The sequence below is a fragment of the Lipotes vexillifer genome, unplaced genomic scaffold (assembly GCF_000442215.2).
Source record: "Lipotes vexillifer unplaced genomic scaffold, Lipotes_vexillifer_v1.1 scaffold948, whole genome shotgun sequence".
Lineage (NCBI taxonomy): Eukaryota > Metazoa > Chordata > Mammalia > Artiodactyla > Lipotidae > Lipotes > Lipotes vexillifer.
In genome coordinates this window covers 1,901,756-1,925,287 of record NW_006793764.1, presented here as the reverse complement: position 1 = coordinate 1,925,287, position 23,532 = coordinate 1,901,756, and the positions used below count along the sequence as shown (strand labels likewise).

Here is a 23,532-nt window from a genome sequence, read left to right as displayed (position 1 = left end):
GGGGGTGGGGGGGGGGGGGGGCTGAGTTTTGACTCAGTGTAAGAAGGTAATTTTTAAAAAGCCATGGCTTATCAGTCACATATCATGTACCTTTTATAATTAAAAAATGAATTTCATTTATCCACTGGCCTAAACTATAACTTCCAAAACTGTGCTGTTCCACCTCACTTGTTTAATGTTCTTTGTTTGACAACCTTCAAAATGTAAGCTAAGTGCTTCCCTGGTGGCGCAGTGGTTGAGAGTCCGCCTGCCATGGCAGGGGACACGGGTTCGTGCCCCGGTCCGGGAGGATCCCACATGCCATGGAGCAGCTGGGCCCATGAGCCATGGCCGCTGAGCCTACGAGTCCAGAGCCTGTGCTCCGCAACGGGAGAGGCCACGGCAGTGAGAGGCCCGCGTACAGCAAAAAAAAAAAAAAAAAGAACATGCAGGTTGGTTCGCGTTAGTCCTCCACGTGACAATTCTGCCTGGTGGCCTTTTGAAAAACGTTGCCCAGACTTGGCAGCAAAATGGTGTCTTTAAACTTGAATTTTAGGTCTTTCACAAAACCAAATATTGTTGAAATGTTTGCATATTTACCAAACATGTGTTTGGCAAAGCCAAACATGTTGAAATTGTTGTTTTGTTGGGGAAAACGTTCATTAAAAATTTGATGTTTTAAGGGAGGAAGAAGGTATTTGTGGTCAGTACTTTAAAGCATTCTTCTACTCTTTTATCTGACCTGTCACAGCCTCTTTAAGAAACATTAATTCAGTGAATAGAAACAAAACTAGAACCAAAGAAAATTTAGTTATTCATATACTTTTAAATTCTCAAGTTTTTATACTTAGTTGGTGATTGGATGGACTCCATAGAGGCTATTTTGATGTTGAGTATTTTCCTCTAGGTAGTCATGATATTATATTCCTTAGAGCAGGAATAATAACCCTGAGATACAGTTAAGAGGCAGAAATGTTACAAGGTAAAGGATTTTTAAAGGAATCACATGTTTAAATATCAGCAAATACCTAACATAAACTTTTAAAAAATGTATATACTCGTATCAGTTACTTATTGCTGCATAACCAAAACTTTGCAGCATGAAACAACAGTTGTTATCTCGCAGATTATGTGGGTTATCCAGGTGTGGCTTGGCTGAGTGCCTCTGACTCAGGGCTCTCCAAAGGCCACAGTCAAGATGTCAGCCAAGGCTGGGATCACCCCAAGGGTCAACGAGGGGAGAATTCACTTCCAAGCTCACTCCTGAAGTTGTTGACAGTGTTCAGTTCCTCTTTCGTTGTTAAACTAGGGCCTTAGGTCCTCTCTAGCTGTTGGCAAGACATCCCCTCGAATTCCTTGTTATATTGGTTTCTCTGTAGGGCAGCTCACAACATGGCAACTGGGGTCTTCAGAATAAGCGAGAAAGAGAGAGAGAGAAAGCAAGATAGCAGCCAGGGTCTTTTTGTAACCTAATCTTGCTGTATCCTATTGGGTAGAAATGAGTCACTAGGTCCAGCCCACACTTGAGGGGAGGGAGTTACAGAGGGTGAGAACACCAGGAGGCAGGCATCATTGGGAGCCTTAGAAGCTGCTACCATAGTTCTTAACCAAGCTACCAAAAGTTGGGGCACTCCAGCTGTGTGAATTTGAAGGAGTGTGGGGAGGTGGGAAGGTGAATGAGGGAGGGTGGATTACTTCCGCTGATGCAGAGGACCAGGCTTCTTGTGGAGAGTGTTCCCATCAGCCTGGTATATTTTTAGGACAATACACCTCTCCCTAATAGAAAATTAACAGCTTCTTAACAGATCCTCTAAGGTGAGAAGAGTCCGTCCCTGCCCCTGCCCCCAGCCCAGCCCTCCTCACTAACCCACACTCCAAAGAAACAAGCCTACCATGCAGGGGAACAGTTTTTTCACCTAGGTTAAAGGAGATTTCCCAAGTTTTCTTAGATTCATAGTAGTAGGAAAAAACCCCAAGCTGTACATATTAAGGAATGGGGTCTTTTATCCCATTGCCCAGCATGTAGCACCTTACCCACCCCACTCCCCACTTATACCCTATCATAGACTCACCTCCCAAGCATCTGTTCATCTATATACATATATAAAACCTATATAAATCCTCTGAGTGAAATGCAAAATGTACTTGTGGAAGGGTGAGTTTTATAGGATGTCTGAAATGTATATTGCTAAAGTAGTTCCAATCTCTGCTCATGTAAAATAAAACACATTCTTATTAAATATTTTCTAGTCATCTATAAAAACCCACTGAAAATAGGCTAATAAACCAACTGAGAGCTTGACCTATTTAACAAATACCTGAGCCCTCCCTAAGTCAGAATCACAAAGAATATCCAAATAACTTAGACCTTAAAACCACATCATGGGTTCCATGATGGTAGCTGGGAGTTGAAAGAGCTGCAGTTATCCAGTGAATATTTTGACTGTGTTGTCAGTGTCAAGTTTAAGAAAGTTATAGAAAAAAAATTGTGGAATAAAAAGTCTGGATTTGGGTACTTTTCCAACTTTTCCCCTTACTTTGTCACTCTCCCTGACACCCTAGGCAACTGGGGAATCTTCCTCAAAGCAGTGCCTCATGGTTAACAATGACCAGGTCATCCTTTTTATTTCCTTTCACCACTCACACCTAACAGCCCCTAAATGTGACCTCTTTGTAAGAAGGAAAAAACTGGGTAAACTAATTCATACTAAGGTGGGAGTGAATGATATACAAACCACTTAATACGTTCAATCTGCTAAGCAGAGTTTCAGAAGAATATATAGTAACGTGAATATCTTAACTGGTAAAATTTCAGCCAGTTCAACAAAGTATCTTTAAAAAAACGTTTCAAGCAAGGTTAGAGATTTATTTTTTTCTTGAAGCAGTCAGTTTTCCCCAGCATGTTTCAAATGCTTATGTATCTGTGATTCTTTTCAGTGGGAATCTGATCTAGATAAAGCCTAGGATCATAAACATCCCAACTTTCCCTTTGGGTCTTTTGCTATTGAAAACTAGCTGGACTTTTCCTAAACAGGTAAGTGGGTTTTAAGGAGAGCTAGGGTGCTTTCACTTGTTTCTAAAAGGTAACATCTTCTTTGCCCCAGCTTGAGGTCCTGCATTATTTCATAGGAATGCTGGCTTTTCAAGCTCTCACTTAAGAGGAACTTTTTATATGTCTCATAAAAAGAAGGGATAGGGATTGATGTAACAGAAAAGGTACTCTGCAAATATCGGAGCTGTGAGCATTTAGTTAGTTCATGTTCAAAGACAGATTCTTAGTACTTATAATAGCTGTCCTACGTAAAGACACTGTATTTGATGTTCAAATTGTAGTTCATCAGTTGAGAAAGCATAGACCATTTTCCCTGCAAAAGTCTTGAAAATGGTGTAATAACAATTATTAGAGTTTGCTGTTGTTTTTTTGTTTTTCTCTCTCTCATTTGATTTCTGTTTTTGAGTGCATTATTTTAACATAACAAGACTATGGAGAGAGCATATTGGGTCATTGTAGTGTTTCTAAACAATATGGTAACATTTTGTCTCTGGCTTCTCAACCATGTTTGCTTTTTGTGGGGGCAGAGGGTAGAGGTCCGCAATGTTAAAGATACAGTACCAGCATTTATACAAAGCATTGTAGCCTAGCCCACAGAGCATACAGGTTACTAAGGGTCAAGCTGCTGCTTGTGACAGCATCCCCGGTGCCTCCTTCCATTCTTGTGCCACTTCGCAGGGCAGGCAGCCTTGTGTGGATTCTGACTGGTGTCCTGGAACAAGTCTCACATTCCGTTTTTCTTGCTCTGATTTCTGAAGATGGAATGTTCTCTTCACCCTACATGTTAGGTGTTTTCTTCCCATTTCCGTTTTTCACTGATTCCTTTGTGAGTCTGTGATTTGATCTAACCTTAAGTATTAGAAATAGGAATAAACACAAATAATGGCATGAGACCATGGAACGACAAGACAGGAGGTAGCAAATATTTTATTTTTATGCATTTATTTATAAACATTCCCATTCTAAAAAAAGTATGTGATGCAGCTTATGGATATTGTGTAACAAGGAATAAAATTTATGGGTGAAAGGAAAATAAGGAGAAGGAAATAGGTATAAATCTGGGGAAGGTTAAGGTCCTCTACACTTTCTTACAAAGTCAGCTGCAAATTTGACTTTGAGCTTCCTAGCGACCAAAAACAAAAAACAAAAACAAACAAAAAAAAAACACCCCTGAACTACAGGATTCATACATCTGTCAAATTAAAAAACAGACCAGTTCCCTTGGATCAGTGCTTGTCAAACTTGAACGTGCATTTGAATCACCTGGGGTATTGTTAAAACGCACGTTCTGATTCAGCAGGTCTGCAGTGCATCCGAACTGGCTCCCAGGTGATGCTTCTCCTCTCTGGATGTCCTCTTAGTAGCAAAGTCAGCTCATCCAAAAGCACTTACAAAGCATGATCCCACTTAAAATATATAGCCAGGGGGCTTCCCTGGTGGCGCAGTGGGTGAGAGTCCGCCTGCCGATGCAGGGGACGCGGGTTCGTGACCTGGTCCAGTAGGATCCCACATGCCGCGGAGCGGCTGGGCCCGTGAGCCATGGCCGCTGAGCCTGCGCGTCCAGAGCCTGTGCTCCACAGCGGGAGAAGCCACAACGGTGAGAGGCCCGCGTACCGCAAAAAAAATAAAAAATAAAATAAAATAAAATATATAGCCACTTTAGGCTTGCAGGTTTCCTATCTCCAGAATATACCAAATATTAAACTCTGAGATTTCTAACTTTATTTGCACTTGATGTATTTAAAACACCAAAACTTCTGACACTGAGGGACAGTACTCACTCTCATCTTCTCAGTTATTTTAAACTTTGTTATTTTAAACTTAAAAAAAAAAAAACTCTTATAGTTTGCTTGGTGAAATCCTTTAGCCCTTGAACAATTTAATAAAAGACCACATCATGATAAAGTTCTGGTGAGTCTGATTGTTGACCAAAGAAACTGTTTACTGTTCTTAGAAGCAGCAAAGGTTATGGGCAGTGGGTCTAGTATGAGTTTCAGGGCACCCGCATTTGAATTGCCCTGTGCCATTTGCCAGCTGTGTTACCTTGTGCAAGTTATGCAACCTCTCTGTGCCTCAGTTTTATCATCTGCCTAATGAGGCTAAATAGTAGTACCTGTCATTGGTACTATTCGCTGTTATTAGAATGGTGCCTGCACATGGTAAAAAATAAATATTATTAGCTACTTTTACTATTACATTTAAAATAAATTTTCCTGGAAGTGAAATGTGACTGAAAAATAAAACCACCTCCTCAGCTTCTTACCTTGCATAGGTACCTCAAAACAGTATCTCTAGGTTTGCAATTTTCTTTGGAATTCTTGAGTAAAAGACATCAGATAACTATAAGATATTACTGTTATTTGAATTTCATTCTGCTCAAATTGAAGTCTGTTGCTAAAAGGAAGTAAGAGACACCAACCTTTTCCTGTAGTTTTTGAATGAGGGCATCCCGTTCTTACAATTGGTTTTGCTACATTTCTGCTTCAGCAAAGAGTTCATCAGTTCTTTGGTTCTGTCTTTGTAAAAAAAGCTGGAGAGGGAAGGTTTTAAAACACAAGGAAAGAAAAAGAAATTACTTTGAAATTGCCAAAATAGTTAGTTAGGTTGAGAGTGTTTGTTTACAAACCTGGAGAACTTTTTATATAGAAAGCTGTTTCAATAGTGTTGTATCAGGAGAGGTGGGTACTAATTTACTACCCCATCTACTTCAATCCAGTGCCTATTGCTAGTGGCCTGCTGTTAAACCAACATTTGCAACTCTAGCTATAAGAAAACTAATAAAACAGAAAAACCAATTTCTCTGGTATTTTATTCTTCCCCTCTCCCGTATCAATAGCCAAGTTCCTTTTAAAACCTCCCTAAACCGACTTCCCTGGTGGCACAGTGGTTAAGAATCCGCCTGCCAGTGCAGCGCACACGGGTTCGAACCCTGGTCTGGGAAGATCCCACATGCCGCGGAGCAACTAAGCTCGTGCGCCACAACTACGGAACCTGCGCTCTAGAGCCTGTGCTCTAGAGCCCGCGAGCCACAACTACTGAAGCCTACATGCCTAAAGCCCGTGCTCCGCAACAAGAGAAGCCACCCAGTGAGAAGCTCGCGAACCGCAACGAAGAGTAGCCCCCGCTCGCCGCAACTAGAGAAAGCCTGCGCGCAGCAACAAAGACCCAAGGCAGCCAAAAAAATAAATAAATAATTTTTTTTTTTTTTTTGCGTTATGCGGGCCTCTCACTGCTGTGGCCTCTCTTGTTGCGGAGCACAGGCTCCGGACGCACAGGCTCAGCGGCCATGGCTCACGGGCCCAGCTGCTCCGCGGCATGTGGGATCTTCCTGGACGGGGGCACGAACCCGCGTCCCCTGCATCGGCAGGCGGACTCTCAACGACTGCGCCACCAGGGAAGCCCCATAAATTTTATAAAAAATTAAAAAAAAAAAAAAAGTCCCTAAACCCGAAGTATCAGACCACATGTTAACTAAAGCATATTTAAGATGCACCCACCTCCTTATTAATTACATATACCCTATGTATAATTTTATAGCAATCTGCAAGGTAGGGGGGAAATTTTTTCACCTGTAGGTTAAACTCAATAGAGTTACTGTTGACTAATTGACCAAATATTGCATTTGGTAAGCATTTAATTTAAAATTCATTAATTTTGATTTTGAGGTTTTACTTTTCATATTTTGGAGCTAATTTTTGAGGGTCTCAGGCGTTTTTTTTTTTGGAATCCTGAGACGTTCATAGATCTTGGGCTCTGTGCCTGTCATCCTGAGAGAAAGAAACAGCCCTGCCTGTAACCCAGGCCTGGCTCAGGGTGGGAAATCATCAAACGCTTGTGAACTTGTAAGGACATGGATTTCAGTGACTAGATGAAACTGAAGGAGTGCCCCCGCAAAAAGAGCATTTTGCCTTTCTGAGAGGCCATGGGAGAGAGAAAAAGATGGTAGAGGCTGTATCAGAAAGACAGAAAGAGAGAAACTGAGGGATACTGAAAGAGACTCAGACACACACACACACACACACACACACACACACACACACACACACACCCCCCCGCGTGCTCGGATTAAAGACAGGGGAGGGGGTGGGGGAGAGAGAGGGGGAGAGAGAGAGAGAAAGAGAGAGAGAGAGAGGGAGAGAGAGAGCGCCACCAATAGATATATGAGAGACATAGGTAAATTGAAAGGTGGAGAGAGAAACCCAGAGAAATTGATCAATTCTGTAAGTAATATGTTTTAAGATCTCACAGTCCTGCAGAGTGTTTAAAGTTACATTATAAAGTCCACTCAGCTGTTTTACAATTTTGATAGGAAGAGAATCTGCATTTGTGTCGTATTTTGCAGTTTACTAAGCACTTTTGGAGTATCATTGCATTTGAGACTTAACTCCAACCTTTCTATTACAGGTGAGGAAATTGACTTGTCCACCTTCTATTTGTAGAACATTTTGCAGTTTTTTAAAGGACATTCTCATCCAATTTCTTACCTGGCAAGGGTCACTAATCGTAGGTCTCCATACAAGCCCATCTTCCCTGGTATAAAAGAAGCTTAGGTTACAGGCATTACTGATACTCAAAAGACAGTGAAGATAACCCAGGCCACAAGACCTGCAATTCTTTTTTTTCTCCTTTTTTTCTTTTTCTTTTTAAACACGTATTTGATATTATTACTTTGTTACAGGTTCTATAGTGAAATAACAGAAAGAAAACCAAAATTGACACCAATTCCTCTCAAAATCACATTACCTTTTTCATTTCCCCAGATCATCTTTTAGCCCTTATCCTTTATGCATATTCAACTTCTGAATATTTACGGCCCTTTTGTACAGAATGTTTTATATTCTAAATTTTCACTCCACATTATGTAATGAGTATAAGCCATTTATTTAACTCACTTCAGTCTCACTTTGAAAGAGATACATAAGTAGCACCAAGGATTGTCTGACCTGAACAGCTACAGTTAATCCTTTGGCTCTCTTTGGGATTTCCAAGGCCCTGTAATATTCTCAGAGTATAGAAGGCTAGGCTTCTGGCTTTATGGCATGACTGAGTGGTTCTCTATGTACTCCTTGGCAGGTGTGGTAGTGAGTGACACAAATATGTTTTTATTCAAAACATGGTTTAGGTTGGCATTATCAGCCACAGAAGATACATAAGTATTTGCATCACAAAGGATTAATCTGTACCACTACCCTTTTTAACCAGGCTTTTGCACAGGAGAAATAAGCCCAACTTGATGCATCTTACCTTGTGGCTTATTTTCCAATCTGTTAAAATCATGGTTAACTCAAATTATCAATAACGATCTACTTGCCATGATGGCACCCATCACCCTAGTCAAAGAGAGCCCACCTGCCTTGAATAACGCAGCTTCCCGCAGCTTCTGCTCTAGCGATTTCAGCTTCTCGTTGAATTTCTCCCTGGACTTCATCCCTGCAACCAGCCGATGGAGGCCTTCTGTCCTCTTGTCGGGCTGGGGCTGTTCAGCTCTCCTCTCAAGGCCTCCTTTCATCCTCTCCTGCTGGCTGAGTTGTGTTAGAAACTCAGCTAAAGAGGAGTTCAGAGCGTCCAGCTGTTTAATCAGGTGGCCAGGATGCTTTTTGCTCTAGCTTACTTGCTCCTTGAGCTCCACTCCGAGCTGGAGAAGCCTCTGGGGGAGAACACTGAACCCGTGACATGGCAGCTTTTTTTTTTTTTTTTTGGTCAGCAATATTTTTATTAATACGTATACTCACACTTTTTTTAAATTGAGGTATAGTTGATTTACAATATCGTGTTAGTTTCAGGTGTACAGCAATTCAGTTATACCTACACATATATATGTATATATATTATATATATATACCTATAAGGGAAAACAATCTGAAATGTATATATACATAATATATATTATATATATAGTAGTGTGTATATGTTAATCCCAGCCTCCTAATTTATCCCTCCCTCCACCCCCCTTTCCTCTTTGGTAACCATAAGTTTGTTTTCTAGGTCTGTGAGTCTCTTTCTGTTTTGGAAATAAGTTCATTTGTTTCTTTTTTTTTTTTAGATTCCACATATAAGCGGTATCATGATATTTATCTTTGTCTGGCTTACTTCACTTAGTATGATAATCTCTAGGTCCATCCATGTTGCTTCAAATCGCATTATTTCATTCTTTTTTAATGACTGAGTAGTATTCCATTCCATACATACATACATATATATATATATTTATACACATATATATAAATATATATATACTATATATACCCCACATTTTTATCCATTCATCTGTCGATGGACATTTAGGTTGCTTCCATGTCTTGGCTATTGTAAATAGTGCTGCATTGAATATTGGGGTGCGTGTATCTTTTTGAATTATGGTTTTCTCCAGATACTTGCCTAGGAGTGGGATTGCAGGATCATATGATAGCGCTCTTTTTAGATTTTTAAAGAACTTCCATGGTGTTCTCTACAGTGGCTATACCAATTTACATTCCTACCAACAGTATAGGAGGGTTCCTTTTTCTCCACACCCCTTACAGCATTTGTTATTTGTAAATTTTTTTTTTTTTTTTTGGCGGTACGCGGGCCTCTCACTGCTGTGGCCTCTCCCGTTGCGGAGCACAGGCTCCAGATGCGCAGGCTCAGCGGCCATGGCTCACGGGCCCAGCCGCTCAGCGGCATGTTGGATCTTCCCGGACCGGGGCACAAACGCGTGTCCCCTGCATTGGCAGGCGGACTCTCAACCACTGCGCCACCAGGGAAGCCCCTGTTATTTGTAAATTGTTGATGATGGCCATTCTGACCGGGGTGAGGTGATATCTCATTATAGTTTTGATTTGCATTTCCCTAATAATTAGCGACTTGGAGCATCTTTTCATAGGCCTGTTGGCCATCTGTATGTCTTCTTTGGAGAAGTGTCTATTTAGATCTTCTGCCCATTTTTTGATTGAGTTGTTTGTTTGTTTTTTTGATGTTGAGTTGTATGAGCTGTTTGTATATTTTGAAGGTAATTCCCTTGTCAGTTGTATTATTTGCAAAGATTTTCTTCCATTCTGTAGGTTGTCTTTCTGTTTTGTAGGGCAGCTTTTCTCTTTGTTTCCTTGCACTGGATAAAGAATAGGCTAAACTGAGGAGAAGCCAAACTGATGTTTTTGGCATTGTGGCTTTGAAAGATTTCAAGGTCTCTTGAGTTAACCTGTTTTCAGCAAAAGAAGTAGAGGATTGTCCCAAGACAGTAAAGAGCAGAGAGAGCTTGGTCAACAATTGGATCTAATAATGACCAAATTCTACAAGTTAACCTCTAACTTCCTGGAGCTGCTCAATCCCAGCAGTTTAAAAATAAGTTGAGGGGCTGTTGCTGAATCAGTGGAAAGAATTTAAAATTTCTAAAATAATTTATAATCAAGAGAAGCCATCTGAAGTGGCTTTGGAAAGAAAATGGTTGATGAATACCAAATGTCCTGTTCTATGTTGTGATGCATATGACTGAAGAGAAGCATTTTTGCCTGTATTTGGGGAAAGATGAGATTATACTAAATGAACTGCACTTACGCTGGACCTGTAGTTACTGGAGAAACTTTCCAAATAACTTTGCTTTAACAAGGGATTCCTATTTCAGTTACGGGTGAGCTTCTCAAAAATCACTAGATAATATAATTCTTAGGATTTTTCTCTAGCTAATATGACACTTAATTTACCATATATAAAACTTATGAGGCTGTTTATCAGTTTGTTGATCATTACTCTTATCTGGTTGAGCCTCTGTGTATCACTGATCCTGCAGGTAGATCTTCGCTTCCAAGAGAAAACACTATTATTTTCTTATATTCATTTCTTAAAAATCATACAGATTTAAGAAAACATATCACCTGGCCTTCTTGCCAGTAAGAACTATGATGATCCTTGGGAAATGCATCTTCTTAAAAAAATTCTTAAGCAAAGTCATTTAATGTCTCTGGGAGCCGGCTTGTGGCCTGCAAAAAGGGATGTTGGACTAAATTAAATTCTCTTGATGTTTCCTCCCTGCTCTGTACTGTGTGGAAAGTGCATTCAGTACAGGCAGAACACTGTATGCCCGGGGTGATGATGTTTGAATATAGGGGGTCAGCAAACCCTTTGGAAGCCGTGTGCAAAATTGTTGACCGGTGTTGGGGGGTGTGTGGGATAGGTAGATGGTGCCGCTGTGTTGGGATGTGGGAGAGGAGTGTGGTGACAACTGACTTGCTTATCCATTCTGGCAGGGCTACTACCATTGTGATCTACACAGACCCTTTCATCTAGCTACTTCAAAGCATTTTTACAAACTGTAGCTCATTATTTCTTCAAGCACAGCATAAAGAAAGATTGACTGGTGTCTTTTCAATTAACTCAAAGATGAAGAAACTGAACGATATAGAACTAAAAGGGATTCTCCCAGAAGTATACTGCATTGCAGAGGGGCAAGATAGAGAAAGCGTTCATCCCAGCTTCGTAACTGACAAAAAAGGAAAAAATCTTAGTGCTTATTTTTGGAGACTGTGTACATTATGGCACCCTCATAATATGGAAGATCATGCAGCCATTATACTCCCCTCTCTGCATGCAGCCTCTCTCATGCAGAGAGGGGGGTATACCCCATACAGATCCCCGCATCCCAACCGTGAACTGCCTTCTGCCATTGTTACTACGTCCATGGCCCCTCCTGACAGCATCTGAGGTTCAACTCTATCTGCCTGCCTTGAGATTGGGGTCCCTCAGTGTGACAGAGAAAGATTTGGAAAGCGGCACTGACACATCCATGTTGTAGAGTCAGAACAGCGCTGAACTGGACGCTGTGCCCAACTGGTGGCTAATTCACGGAGTGAACTGTTACTTCACCTCTCAGGGCCTCAGTTTCTCATCTGCAGGACCATCAGATGCAGGTCCACTAGGCCATTCATTGGGACTTGTCCAGGGTTGTGGTTATTAGTGTTGTCCCTCTTGATATTGTTGTAGCAAGGAAGATCCATGGGGTAAATTCATGGATTTATGCAAATACTGGTCCAGAAAGACCATTTGCGTACGCGCACGCACATACACACATGCACACACACAGGATGGAGGATCATTCTGGTTATGACAATGCAGAGGTTAGAGTTGGTCAGCCTAGTCTCTCTCTTTTGGTTTTTCAGTTCCTGACTGCCCCAGACTTCATAAATCAAACTTTAAAGTTTTCCTTCTCCTACCTCGTACTTGAGTATTGACTTTACCCTTTTCCAATGGAACAAACCTTACATGTGAGTATGGACCCAGTAGGCGGCACTGACTACATCTATTAAAGATAGGAAATTTGCCAGGTATAGTTGTATAGATCCATAATGCAAAATTCATAGGCATAGCTCAGTGGTTCTCAGATGGGGGTGACTTTGCCCCACCTGGGGACATCTGGCAATATCTGGAGGCATTTTTACTTGTCACAACTGAGTAGGGGGGAGATACTACTAACATCTAGTGGGTAGAGGCCAGGGATGCTGCTGAACAGCCTACAGTGCACAGGATGGCCCCTCAACAAAGAATTGTCCAGTCCAAAATGTCAATAGTGCTGAGGCTGAAACCCTGGTATCAATTAATATGCAAATCCTTGTAAAGTATTATGAGAGCCTATATTCACAGAGGGAAAATCTGGTCACCTGGCCCTCCTTCTTGGTCACTGCTCTCCTGGTGTCTAGGTCACACAAAGGCTGTTTTGTCATTTGAAGCCTTTGGGGAGAATGTGTTACCTAGGAGTTAGAATAGTGGACCAAGGGTGAGGAAGACAAGACATTTTCCCAGAGAACATGACACAGTTGAGTCAGCCTTTGGTGTACTATTGACACTCAACTGTTAATAAGATCCAGAGAATTAAGGCAAGCTTGCCTCTGAGAGATGTCATGAATAACATAGTCTGAAAAGGCCATTCTTATTCTTTTATTTAATGGCAGTCTTATCTGAGGGGATATAGCTTAGATAAGGTTAAGAGCATGGCTCTGGAAACAGAGTGCCTGACTTTAATTCTTGATTGCCGTTCACTAACTGTATGTCATTTTTTCCCCTCATTTGTGATGTGGGGATGATGCCATCAAAATAGTATCTACCTATAGAATAATTATGAGAATTAAACTAATAAATATGAAGTATTTGAAACATTGCTCAACTTAGGATAAGTACCTTATAAATATTAGTATCACTATTGTTTCTTTAAGTCAGGAATATGATTCAAAGTATATACATTCATTCTTTATTCAACAAGTATTTTTTTTTAGCACCTACTACGTCCCAGGCACTGTTCTAGCTGCTGAAGATACATCAGTGAATCAAAAACATCAGATAAAAATCCCTGCCTTCATGGAGCTTACCTTTTAGTGGATTATAGTAGTAATAATGCAAACAGAAAGAAAAAATATACAAAATTATAGTCAGCCTGGTACTTGTCCTATAGTTTTTGAATGGATGGGTATATTATTCATAGTTTCGTATTATGTCACGTAGCTAATTGGGCTTGGAAGTTTAAATTGTCATCTTATGTAAGAAAAGAAAGTTAGGGACTTCCCTGGTGGTCCAGTGGTAAAGAACCCGCCTTCCAATGCAGGGGACGCAGGTTCGATCCCTGGTCGGGGAACTAAGATCCCACATGATGTGGGACACAGCTGCACGACACAACTACTGAGCCCGTGCACCTCAACTAGAGAGAGAAAATCTGCACGCCACCACTAGAGAGAAGCCAGTGCGCCGCAACGAAGAGCTGGCACATCATAATAAAAGATCCCGCATGCCACAACTAAGACCCAAGGCAGCCGAAAAAAGAAAGTTAAACCAATACAGAAAGTCATGCCAATAAAAATTGGAAACTACTGGGACTTCCTTGGTGGTCCACTGGTTAAGACTCTGCTCTCCCACTGCAGGGGGCGCAGGTTCAATCCCTGGTTGGGGAACTAAGATCCTGCATGCTGCACAGCATGGCCAAAGATTAAAAAAAAAAAAAAATTGAACTACTGCATAACATTAGAAAGGAGAAAGAGGAGAAATGAAATTAGGCCACTGTCTATGGCCATGAGTTTTGTTTAAAATGAACTGAACGTTTTGCCTTCTTATCTTTGTATCAGACATATAGTTACCGCTAGGCAGATTTGCACATTCCGAGACTTTCTCAGCTGCAGCAGGCACCTCTGTCTGTGTAGCAAAACGGAGAACAATGTTGGTTATTATCAGATCACTGCAGCTGAAGAGGAAGAATCAACAGTAACTCACTCTCCAAAAGTAATTCACTTCGGAAAGGAAAAACTCCTTCAGAACAATCATCTCATGAGTGCAGGCTTTAGCATTCCCTGAAGAACTTGGTTAAAAGAAACTCTAGACCTTACTGGTTGGTTCCTCATCTTTTGTTTTCCAGAAACCTTCTCTATGTCTACCCACAGAGGCTGAACTTTGCTAACAAACTAGCATCTGCCCGGAACATCACAATCAAGATCCAGTTTATGTGTGGAGAGGATGCCAGCAATGCTATGCCGGTAATGAGGGAGATAAACATTTGCCTCGAACCAGGGTGGGCTGAACTTCCCTTGCTGGTTCACACAGACAAAATCAAGGGCTGATCAGCGTAGAGTGTGTGTTGATTCAGGCCAGTACCACTGATCGTGTGCAAGGACCTTTGTGGCCGGTCCAGTGTTGCTCCCAGGATGCTGATGGGGAAGCAGGGTCAGCCTAAATCGAAAGTCTCTTTCCCAACTTATTCCACAGTGAGCTGGGAAATTTAGAAATGCAGATCATTTTAGAAGACTGAAAAATATCATGAATTCTTTCCATGCCACCCTAACAGCATAAGAAGTAGAAAGATAGGCCCAAGCTGTCAGCCATGCTTGCTGTACTTTCAGATGTGCACTGCGGTACACATCTACCTAAGCCCCAGTCCACATCTAAAGATAAATATAATAGAAAGTACTGCCTAGTAATAATAAATATACACCATCTCAACACCTTCTAGGAATGGATCTTCATCCTGAGGTAAAATGTAAATCAAATAATAAATACATAATGCAGTGTTCCCTAAGGAACCCAAAATGCCAGAATTTGTATTTTTTTAACCATCTGCCAACAAACGAGATGGTGGTTAGCTATTACTATTTTATTTAAGGTGTAGAATTCAGTTAATACACCTTTCTACTGAAGTCACCTTTTTCCAGTGCTTCCATTCTTCAAACATGCACTTTTTTAAAAAACCATCTTTGTAATGTCCCACCTACCTTCCCAGTGCAAGGCATCCTTTTGCAATGGTTGTGCGAAAGAAATCCTAGAGGAAGACTCCCCTGGTTCTCCCCACTCTCGCCCCTGGCAAATGCATCAGGGCTTCCAGGTACAGCTGTGGTAGCCAAGGTACCCAGCCAGGGATGAGTGGGGGCCAGACTCCAGCCTGTTCACCACTCACCAAGCCCTGGGACCTGGCATGGGCATTAGTGCATCTAGTAGGAAGGGCTCTTTTTTAATTTACCCAAAGGTGAGTCCACGTGTGAAGTCATGTGCCTTTAGGGCTGACCCAGGCCCAAAGAGGTGTCTTTTTCTAAACACCATAAACGTGTGGCCAGTGATGGTCCTGATGACCCAAGTGACCAGGCAAAAGGGCCTCGACCAGGGATCTCTCACGGAGGGCAAAACTCTGTAACGTTGCCCTGTAGTATAGACGTCTGGGGAAGAGGCAGATCGAGAGAGTGCTGGTTTTCTAGTCTCACAAGCCTGTGGCCCTGGGTCACTGATGTAGCCACTGGGGTCTCCGTTTACCCTTCATAGCCAGTTCTTCTGCATCATTTGGGCCGCTTGTAGAACTCAGCACTCTTAATTTACAAAATGCAGTTCTATGAGACCAGAACCTCCTACTGGGCTGATGATCGTTGATTTGATTTAACCAAATATCACAGTTAATTTGGCCCTTTCTATACTGGTGAACAGGTCATCTTTGGAAGATCCAATGGGCCTGAATTTCTGCAGGAATTTTACACGGCTGTGACATACCACAACAAGTAAGTATATTTCAGAGTTCTAAACATACGCCAAGATTGTTTTATTATCTCCTGGCTTTTCTGAATCCCCTAGGTGATTCCTCCTACCAGTATTTATAATTCAGGGACTAAGGGACAGAGGAAATCCATGCCAGTTCCCTGATTCTATGTTGGAGAACCACAAATTTTGTCATTAACTGTGATTGGGAGAAGAACATATCTTCAAGAACCTAATATTGTTTTGAGTTTTCTGGAGCCTTCTACTCTAGTGTGATATAGAGAGGTCTTATGGTGTTCCATAAAGAAATAAATTTCTTGCCTTGCTTTGAGGCACTGGAGGGGCCAGAAACAAAATCCAGCCCTCCTTGGTCTGTCTCCTTGTCTTCTGTCCGTACCTGCACCACTACCTACTTTAAGAAGATTTAAGTTGACCAAAGGAGAAATGAAACACTCATTTTTATGTGGGTAAATTGAGTCAGAGAATAATGTCTAAACTGTTATTCACATTTCCAGGTAGGACATCTGTATAGGGTCGGACAAACTTGGGTTTGATCCCGGCCTGATAACCTTGGCCCATTTAAGTATTGAATACTTCTCTGAACCCACCCTCTTGGACTGGATTGAGGATTAAATGAGTAATGTATGTGAAGCCCTTAGTAAACTGCCTGGGACGTCATCACTCAGTAAAATCAGATTCCCTTTCCTTCCTGCACCCTTCATTTGTTGCCCCCAAATCCTTTGATGAGTGCCGGCTGTGTGCCAGTCCCTGTTCTTGGGATAGAGATAGAAAAGGAGGTCACAGCAGGACTCCAAACCTCATCCTCTGTCCAAATTAAGTTGTTGGATTTTTCCATTGTGTGCAGGGATTTTTTTTTTCTGGCAAAGCTTTTCGTTTGTGAGCAGCCTTATATAAGTGAAGTGTATCCAGTGACATAAGCTTGGTCTCAGGACTTTAAGCTTAGGAGGAGACTGATGTAAAATGCAAAGTAAAACACCAAGCAGGCGAATTCTGAGGGGCAAAGGGTCCGTGGTGTTACAGTTTATAGTCAGAGAAGCCATCATTCTTGCTAAAAGTTATTTGTGTATAATGTGCTTTTGAAACAGGTCTCCTGACTTCTATGAAGAAGTGAAAATTAAGCTCCCTGCTAAGCTCACAGTAAATCACCACCTCCTGTTCACCTTCTACCATATCAGCTGTCAGCAGAAGCAAGGAAACTCCGTAGAAAGTCTCCTGGGATATTCAGTGAGTTGTTTTCAACTTGCAGATTCACTCTGCAGTTGTTGGTGCCTCCAAGGTTCCTGCAGAGATAAACAACTAAATTCTATTCACTTGCTTTTTTCCTGTCAGAAGTAGCAAAATGTGCCAAACCAGATTGCAGCAAAGAGCAGAGATGACTTGACTTAGCAAATGACAGTTTCAGGAATGAAAGGTAGTGGGTGAGAGATAGTGAAAGAATACTCATTTGTAGAAAAAGCATTACAATGTCCATTATTTCCAAATTTTATATATATGCTTCACATATAAAAATAGCTCTTTTTTCCCCAAGGGGAAAAAGTTATTTCTTTAAAATATATAAAAGGTAAAATAAACATTGAGGTTTTCCAGATATATACACACATTGGCTATAAAGAAAAATGCTACTGCTTTGGCTCTGAAAGCAGTGAATCATTGATATCACCATCTCAGGAGCTCTCAGGGAATTTAAAATCTAAAGAACTTGACAGAAATTACTGCCCAAAAGAGCTCTGGTCAATATCTAATCATCATTTAGTTGCATTTGATTATTGTGAGCTAGATAAATTGCCAGAATTATATGCTGTAATAAATACCATTTTTATTCTTTACATCATCTATTTCAGTGGCTGCCAATTCTCTTAAATGAACGTCTTCAAACTGGCTCCTACTGTCTCCCAGTTGCCTTGGAAAAGCTGCCACCCAACTACTCTATGCATTCTGCAGAGGTAACCAGCAAGCTGGCCATCACCTGTTTCCTGTCCAGCCATGGTCTTGGACCACCTTTCCAGAGCCACTTCCCATTACTTTATACATGACCAAGGATGCTCAGCATGTTTTGGGGAGCAGTCATCTGTCAGCACAGGGTGTTTTCTGAGAGCACATTGTTCTGATAGTATGGGAGAAATAACTGGTTTTAAGATCTCATTAATTTAGATTGTCACCAATTCAGAATGTTGGGTCAACACAACCCATACCCAGGCAGCATTACCTTGTATTGTCTATAACAAAGGGGTTTACAGAATGGGGTATTTTAAAAAGGAAGGCAGGGCTTCCCTGGTGGCGCAGTGGTTGAGACCTGCCGATGGAATGTTGGGTCAACACAACCCATACCCAGGCAGCATTACCTTGTATTGTCTATAACAAAGGGGTTTACAGAATGGGGTATTTTAAAAAGGAAGGCAGGGCTTCCCTGGTGGCGCAGTGGTTGAGAGTCCGCCTGCCGATGCAGGGTACGCGGGTTCGTGCGCTGGTCCGGGAAGATCCCACGTGCCGCGGAGCAGCTGGGCCCCTGAGCCATGGCCGCTGAGCCTGCGCGTCCGGGGCCTGTGCTCCGCAACCGGAGAGGCCGCAACAGTGAGAGGTCCGCGTACCGCAAAAAAAAATGGCAAATAGAGCTCACCTGTGATAACAACTGCTCTCAGCTCCCATCCTTACAAAAGGTTCCCATGCCAGATTCCGCTGGTTTCTCCTCTGGGTCAATTGTCACAGTCCCCAGGTGGATATTGGGGCTTTTATTCCTCTAAAGAGCCCAGTGTCAATACTCTTTCTCTCCTCCCGTTCCCTGTCCCGCCTTTTTGCCCATACATTCTGCTGCAATCCACTAGTTTAAAGGGAGCCCAGTGAACCCTCCGTTCTGATTGCACCAGCACCAGCTCTCAGGCTTCTCAGTCTGGTCGGTGTAGGTTTACATCAATAAGATTTATTTTGAAGCAAATACCAGACATCATATCATTTCATTTATAAATAGTTCAGTATTTTATCTTAAAAGATAAGGGCTTCTTTTTTAACCATCACAATACCATTGTCATACCTTAAAAATTAATAATAGTTCCTTAATATCTTCATATATCCAGTGATCAAATTTCCAGTTATCTCATTAATGTCTTTTTTTTTTACAGTTGTTTGTTGCATAACAGGATCCAAATAAGCTCTATACATTGCTATTGCTTGACATGTCTTTTAAGGCTCTTAATCTATAGGTCCCCCTTCATCTCTTTTGTTTTCCTTGCATATTTCAAGTTGAAATTTCCCAGGAATTTGAATTTTGTTCTAAATTTTATAGTCAACTTTCTTTCCTACTCTGACTACCCACCCCCACTCCCCAGGCTATTCCATTTTGTATTTCCTTTTTTTTTCCCCCCCTGGAGAGGGAAGCTTCCTTTGCCCTGGGCCACAGGCATATGCCTGAATTTAGATCAAAACTATTCTTCTCAAAACCACCTAAGTGGTTTTGTGAGTATGTTCACAGATACTCCCTGTTACTTTTTATGATTTGGACACACAGCCCCTTGCTGAAGCCCTCAAAACCACCTTTTCAACATCAAGCTGCACATTCTAATTTCCTAGAACACCCAATTATCTTCTTAATGCTGCCAAACAAACCTGGCTTTGGAGACAAATCTTGATCCAAAATCCAGATTCTGCCATGCCCTAGCTGTGTGAACATGGGTGAATTGCTTACCTTCTCTGAGTCTCAAAGATGAAACCTAGCCCAGACCTGCCTACAAAGTAGCTGTGAACATTGAATGAGATAATACATATCAAGCAACAGACGTGATGCTTAAGTAAATATTAGTTCCTTTTTCCTACTTGCCCTAAGCTATCTTTATCAATATGCCCTCAGCTTCTGCTAATATTCTTTAGGCCTACCCTGTCCAATATAGTTGCCACTAGCCACATGAGGCTATTTAAAATGTGGCTAGTCCAAACTGAGATGTGCTATAAGTATAAAACACAAACTGGGTTTCAAAGACTTAGTAGCAGAAAAAAAAAAGTAAAATATCTTATTCATAATTTTCTATATTGATTACATGTTGAAACAATAATCTTTAGGCTATATTGGGTTCAATGAAACACAGTATTAAAATTATTATCACATTAAAAATTTTTTAATGTGGCTACTAGAAAATTTTAAATGACATAGACGGCTCACATATTTTTAGTGGTCAGTGTTGCTTTAGATTACTGCAAACTCCAGTGACCCCACAGGTCGGACTCATTAATAATGAGTGCAAGGTCCTGGTGGAATTTGTTCACACTGGAGACTGTCTTCCCACCCAAGGTCATAGCTACTCCTCTGCTCTGCACATTGGTGCCATGCTGGGATGCAAGACCAATGTCTTCATATCTTCAGATTCTCAAAAGACGACAGAAAAGCAGGCTTTCATGTGAAATTTTCTGACATTCAAATGTTTGGCATCTAATTTGACAGTTTATAACACTGGGCCAAACAGCACCTGTCTGTGGGCTGGATCCAGCTTTGGTCCCCAGTTAGTAACTCTGTCTGAGATAGTTCCAAAGGTCCCCACCCCGTGCACACATCCTACCTTTGCAAGTACAATATGCTTCCTTCCATTAAAATGCAAGAGACACAAAACCCACACTCACATGGCCAAGTCTGCCAAGGCCCTCCTTACTCAACACTGTAGGATGACAGTTCCCTTGAGATTTTAAGGCAAGAAATGGTCTCTGAGGACTACAGGGCTATTGATATATAAATATTATAAAAGTCATTTTGAGTAATTAAAGCAGGAGCCTAGAAGGACTGCTACTTGGAAACATTTTGTTAAAAGGGAACAAAACTGTACTCGCTCAAAAGCATTAAAATTTCATGTCTTCTAAAGATATTCTACACTTTGTCCTGACATTCCTGATTAATAGAGAAATCATTAGGATATTACTTTATTTTAATTCCTAGAATCAAGGATTACCAGTGCTGGATGGAAGCTTAAATTAGATAGATAACTCGATTCAAACCCCTTCTTTCAGCATGAGAAAATGAAGGCCCAGAAAGTTTCATTGACCTTTCGAAGTGAAAATAATTAATTTGGTGTAAAACTGAACTTGAACCCAGGGCTCCTAACTCTAGGGCCAGTTATATTAGTTTTCCAGGGAGATTTATATTTGTATAACCCTGACATCTACTGTCAAGTTGCTTTACTCTGCTTGTTAGTACTGAGAAAAGGGAATTGAATTGCTAATTTGTTTTCTTTTAACACAGAAAGTCCCTTTGCAGAATCCTCCCATTAAATGGGCTGAAGGACATAAGGGAGTATTCAATATTGAAGTGCAAGCTGTTTCTTCTGTTCACACCCAGGTAAGGAATAGCCAGGTCAAGTTTAAGTCAGAACAGCAGGCTAATAATAATGAAGATGGGGTGCAGCAGAGAAACTTCTAAGGACAGTTCAATAAAAGATCAGTGAAAATCTTTGTGCCTGGATAAAACAACACCAAAAAACCCTTTTAGTTCTGTGTGGGAAATTGCAAGCCTGTTAGGTTTTATTTGTTGTTTTCACAGAAAGACCTTATAAAAATGTTGCAGCAGCTCGGCACCTGCACTGTTGGTTGAGAAGTTTCCTGCTGTTGCTGTCTCATTTCCCTCTGTAATTCTGCCATTTCTCTTCCAGATTTGTTGTTGTTGTGCTACTTTCTCTCCTTTTCCTGCCACTGTCTTTGAGTTTTGCATCTGCTTAGACCCCTGTCTTGGCAGTGTGTTTGCCTGGTATCCCTGCCTCTGCTTACAGAACATGTCAGAGTCCAAATTAATTTTTCTTCAGCTAATAATTATTGAGAGTTTCTATTTTGTGCACAACACCCTACAAAGAAATTCATAACCTGGTCTGAAACACCCGTGTCTTAGAACTTCTGCTCTGAAACACTGGGTAAGAGGTTTTGCCTAGAAGGAGCTATCTGATTGTGTTTATGAATCTACTGGTGAGCGTTGAGGGGATGAGACCCATGAGGCCTGCCATCTGCCTTCCCAGGACAACCACCTGGAGAAGTTCTTCACCCTCTGCCACTCCCTGGAAAGCCAGGTGACCTTCCCCATCCGCGTGCTGGACCAGAAGATCAGTGAAGCGGCTCTGGAGCACGAGCTGAAGCTCAGCATCATTTGCCTCAACTCCTCCCGCCTGGAGCCCCTTGTGCTCTTCCTGCACCTGGTGCTGGACAAGCTCTTCCAGCTGTTCGTGCAGCCCATGGTCATCGCTGGCCAGACAGGTAGGAGGCCTGGGGGCCTGGGAGGAGGCAGGCAGTGCCTTGTTTTATGAAACACGATTTTCCAGAAGTTCCGGGAGCAGGGCCAATGTGATCTTTCTGTTGAGGATGTGAGTCCAAGGGAAAGTCCAAGGGAAACCAAGTCCCCTGCTTTTTTTTTTTTTTTTTTTTTGTGGAGATTCCCTGTATGTTTAAAAAAAGAAACATTAATATAGGATGCTTAAAATTATTGGGGTTTTTTTACATTAATGTGTTGAATGGCTGAAGCCAATCCTTTAAATTCCATTCCTAGTAATTGATGGCTTTCTTTTACCTCGAAGATATTTTTTGTTGACTTGACCAACAAGGGAATCCAATGTTTTAAAGAAATAGGACAACCCATATTAAATGGAAGGAAAGGAACTGTCTAAATTGAAATTCAATGTGATCCCCTTTTTATTGAGATAAAATGCACATACCATAAAATTCACTAAAGTGTACAATTCAGTGGTTTTTAGTATATTCACGAGGTAATGCAACTGTCACTACTATCTAATTCCAGACCATTTTCATCAGCCTCAAATGAAACCCCATACTCCTGAACAGTCACCCCATTCTCCCCTCCCCTCAGCACGCAGCAAACATCCATCTTAAATGCTTACTTTTAACAAATGAACACTAAATACAATGTGTAAGACTTCCTTTGGAAATAATGTCATGTAGGTCCTGGGTCCAGTGGTTCTTCCATCTCCTGCAGGGGTAGACTGGCTGCTGTAGGGCATCTTCATTTGACACTATTTTCAGCTGGGCTTGTATTAGTCTGTGCTCTCCAGCCCAGCAGATATCTTTGGGTACCATCCATGCGGCCAGTACTATGCTTAGAGTTGTAGGTTTTGCACTAATAATCAAGAGCATATTGAACCTCAGAGGACTTACGATAAAATATAGCAAAGATAAGCAGCACAGGACACAAGTCCTCAAATGGACACAGCTGAATACTGTTGGGGTGATGGCGAAGACATGCATCCGGGAGGATGAGGAAGGCCCCCAGAAAGAAGACTGCAACTGAGATGGCTTTGAAGTGGAGTTAGAGGGAAAGGAGCCAAAATGGGGACAGAGACTGGCAAAAGCAGAGGACCAGAGTGTCTGGATCAGAAAAAAAGTAGTTCAGAAAAAAGTGTCAAAAACCACTTTTCTGGGAGTGTCAGAAAAGAAGGAGATAACACTGTTGGGCCATGGAATATGAGTAAGTTGGTGGGGAGGGAGAAATGAACTTGTAGCCTAGGACACATGGGGGAGCTTTCAGAGCTAGGGAAGAGCGA

General features: G+C 41.6%; 1 protein-coding gene across 3 annotated transcripts in view; it reads left to right on the top strand.

The window, feature by feature from the left end:
* Positions 1-23,532, top strand: part of DOCK8 (dedicator of cytokinesis 8) — a 228,872-nt gene that overhangs the window by 124,549 nt on the left and 80,791 nt on the right. For all 3 annotated transcript variants that reach the window (XM_007466761.1, XM_007466763.1, XM_007466762.1), the window contains 6 exons: positions 14,400-14,517; positions 15,950-16,020; positions 17,104-17,242; positions 17,860-17,961; positions 21,237-21,332; positions 22,000-22,234. In XM_007466761.1, coding sequence (XP_007466823.1) covers positions 14,400-14,517; positions 15,950-16,020; positions 17,104-17,242; positions 17,860-17,961; positions 21,237-21,332; positions 22,000-22,234 — 761 coding nt within the window. The remainder of the gene's footprint in view (positions 1-14,399; positions 14,518-15,949; positions 16,021-17,103; positions 17,243-17,859; positions 17,962-21,236; positions 21,333-21,999; positions 22,235-23,532) is intronic.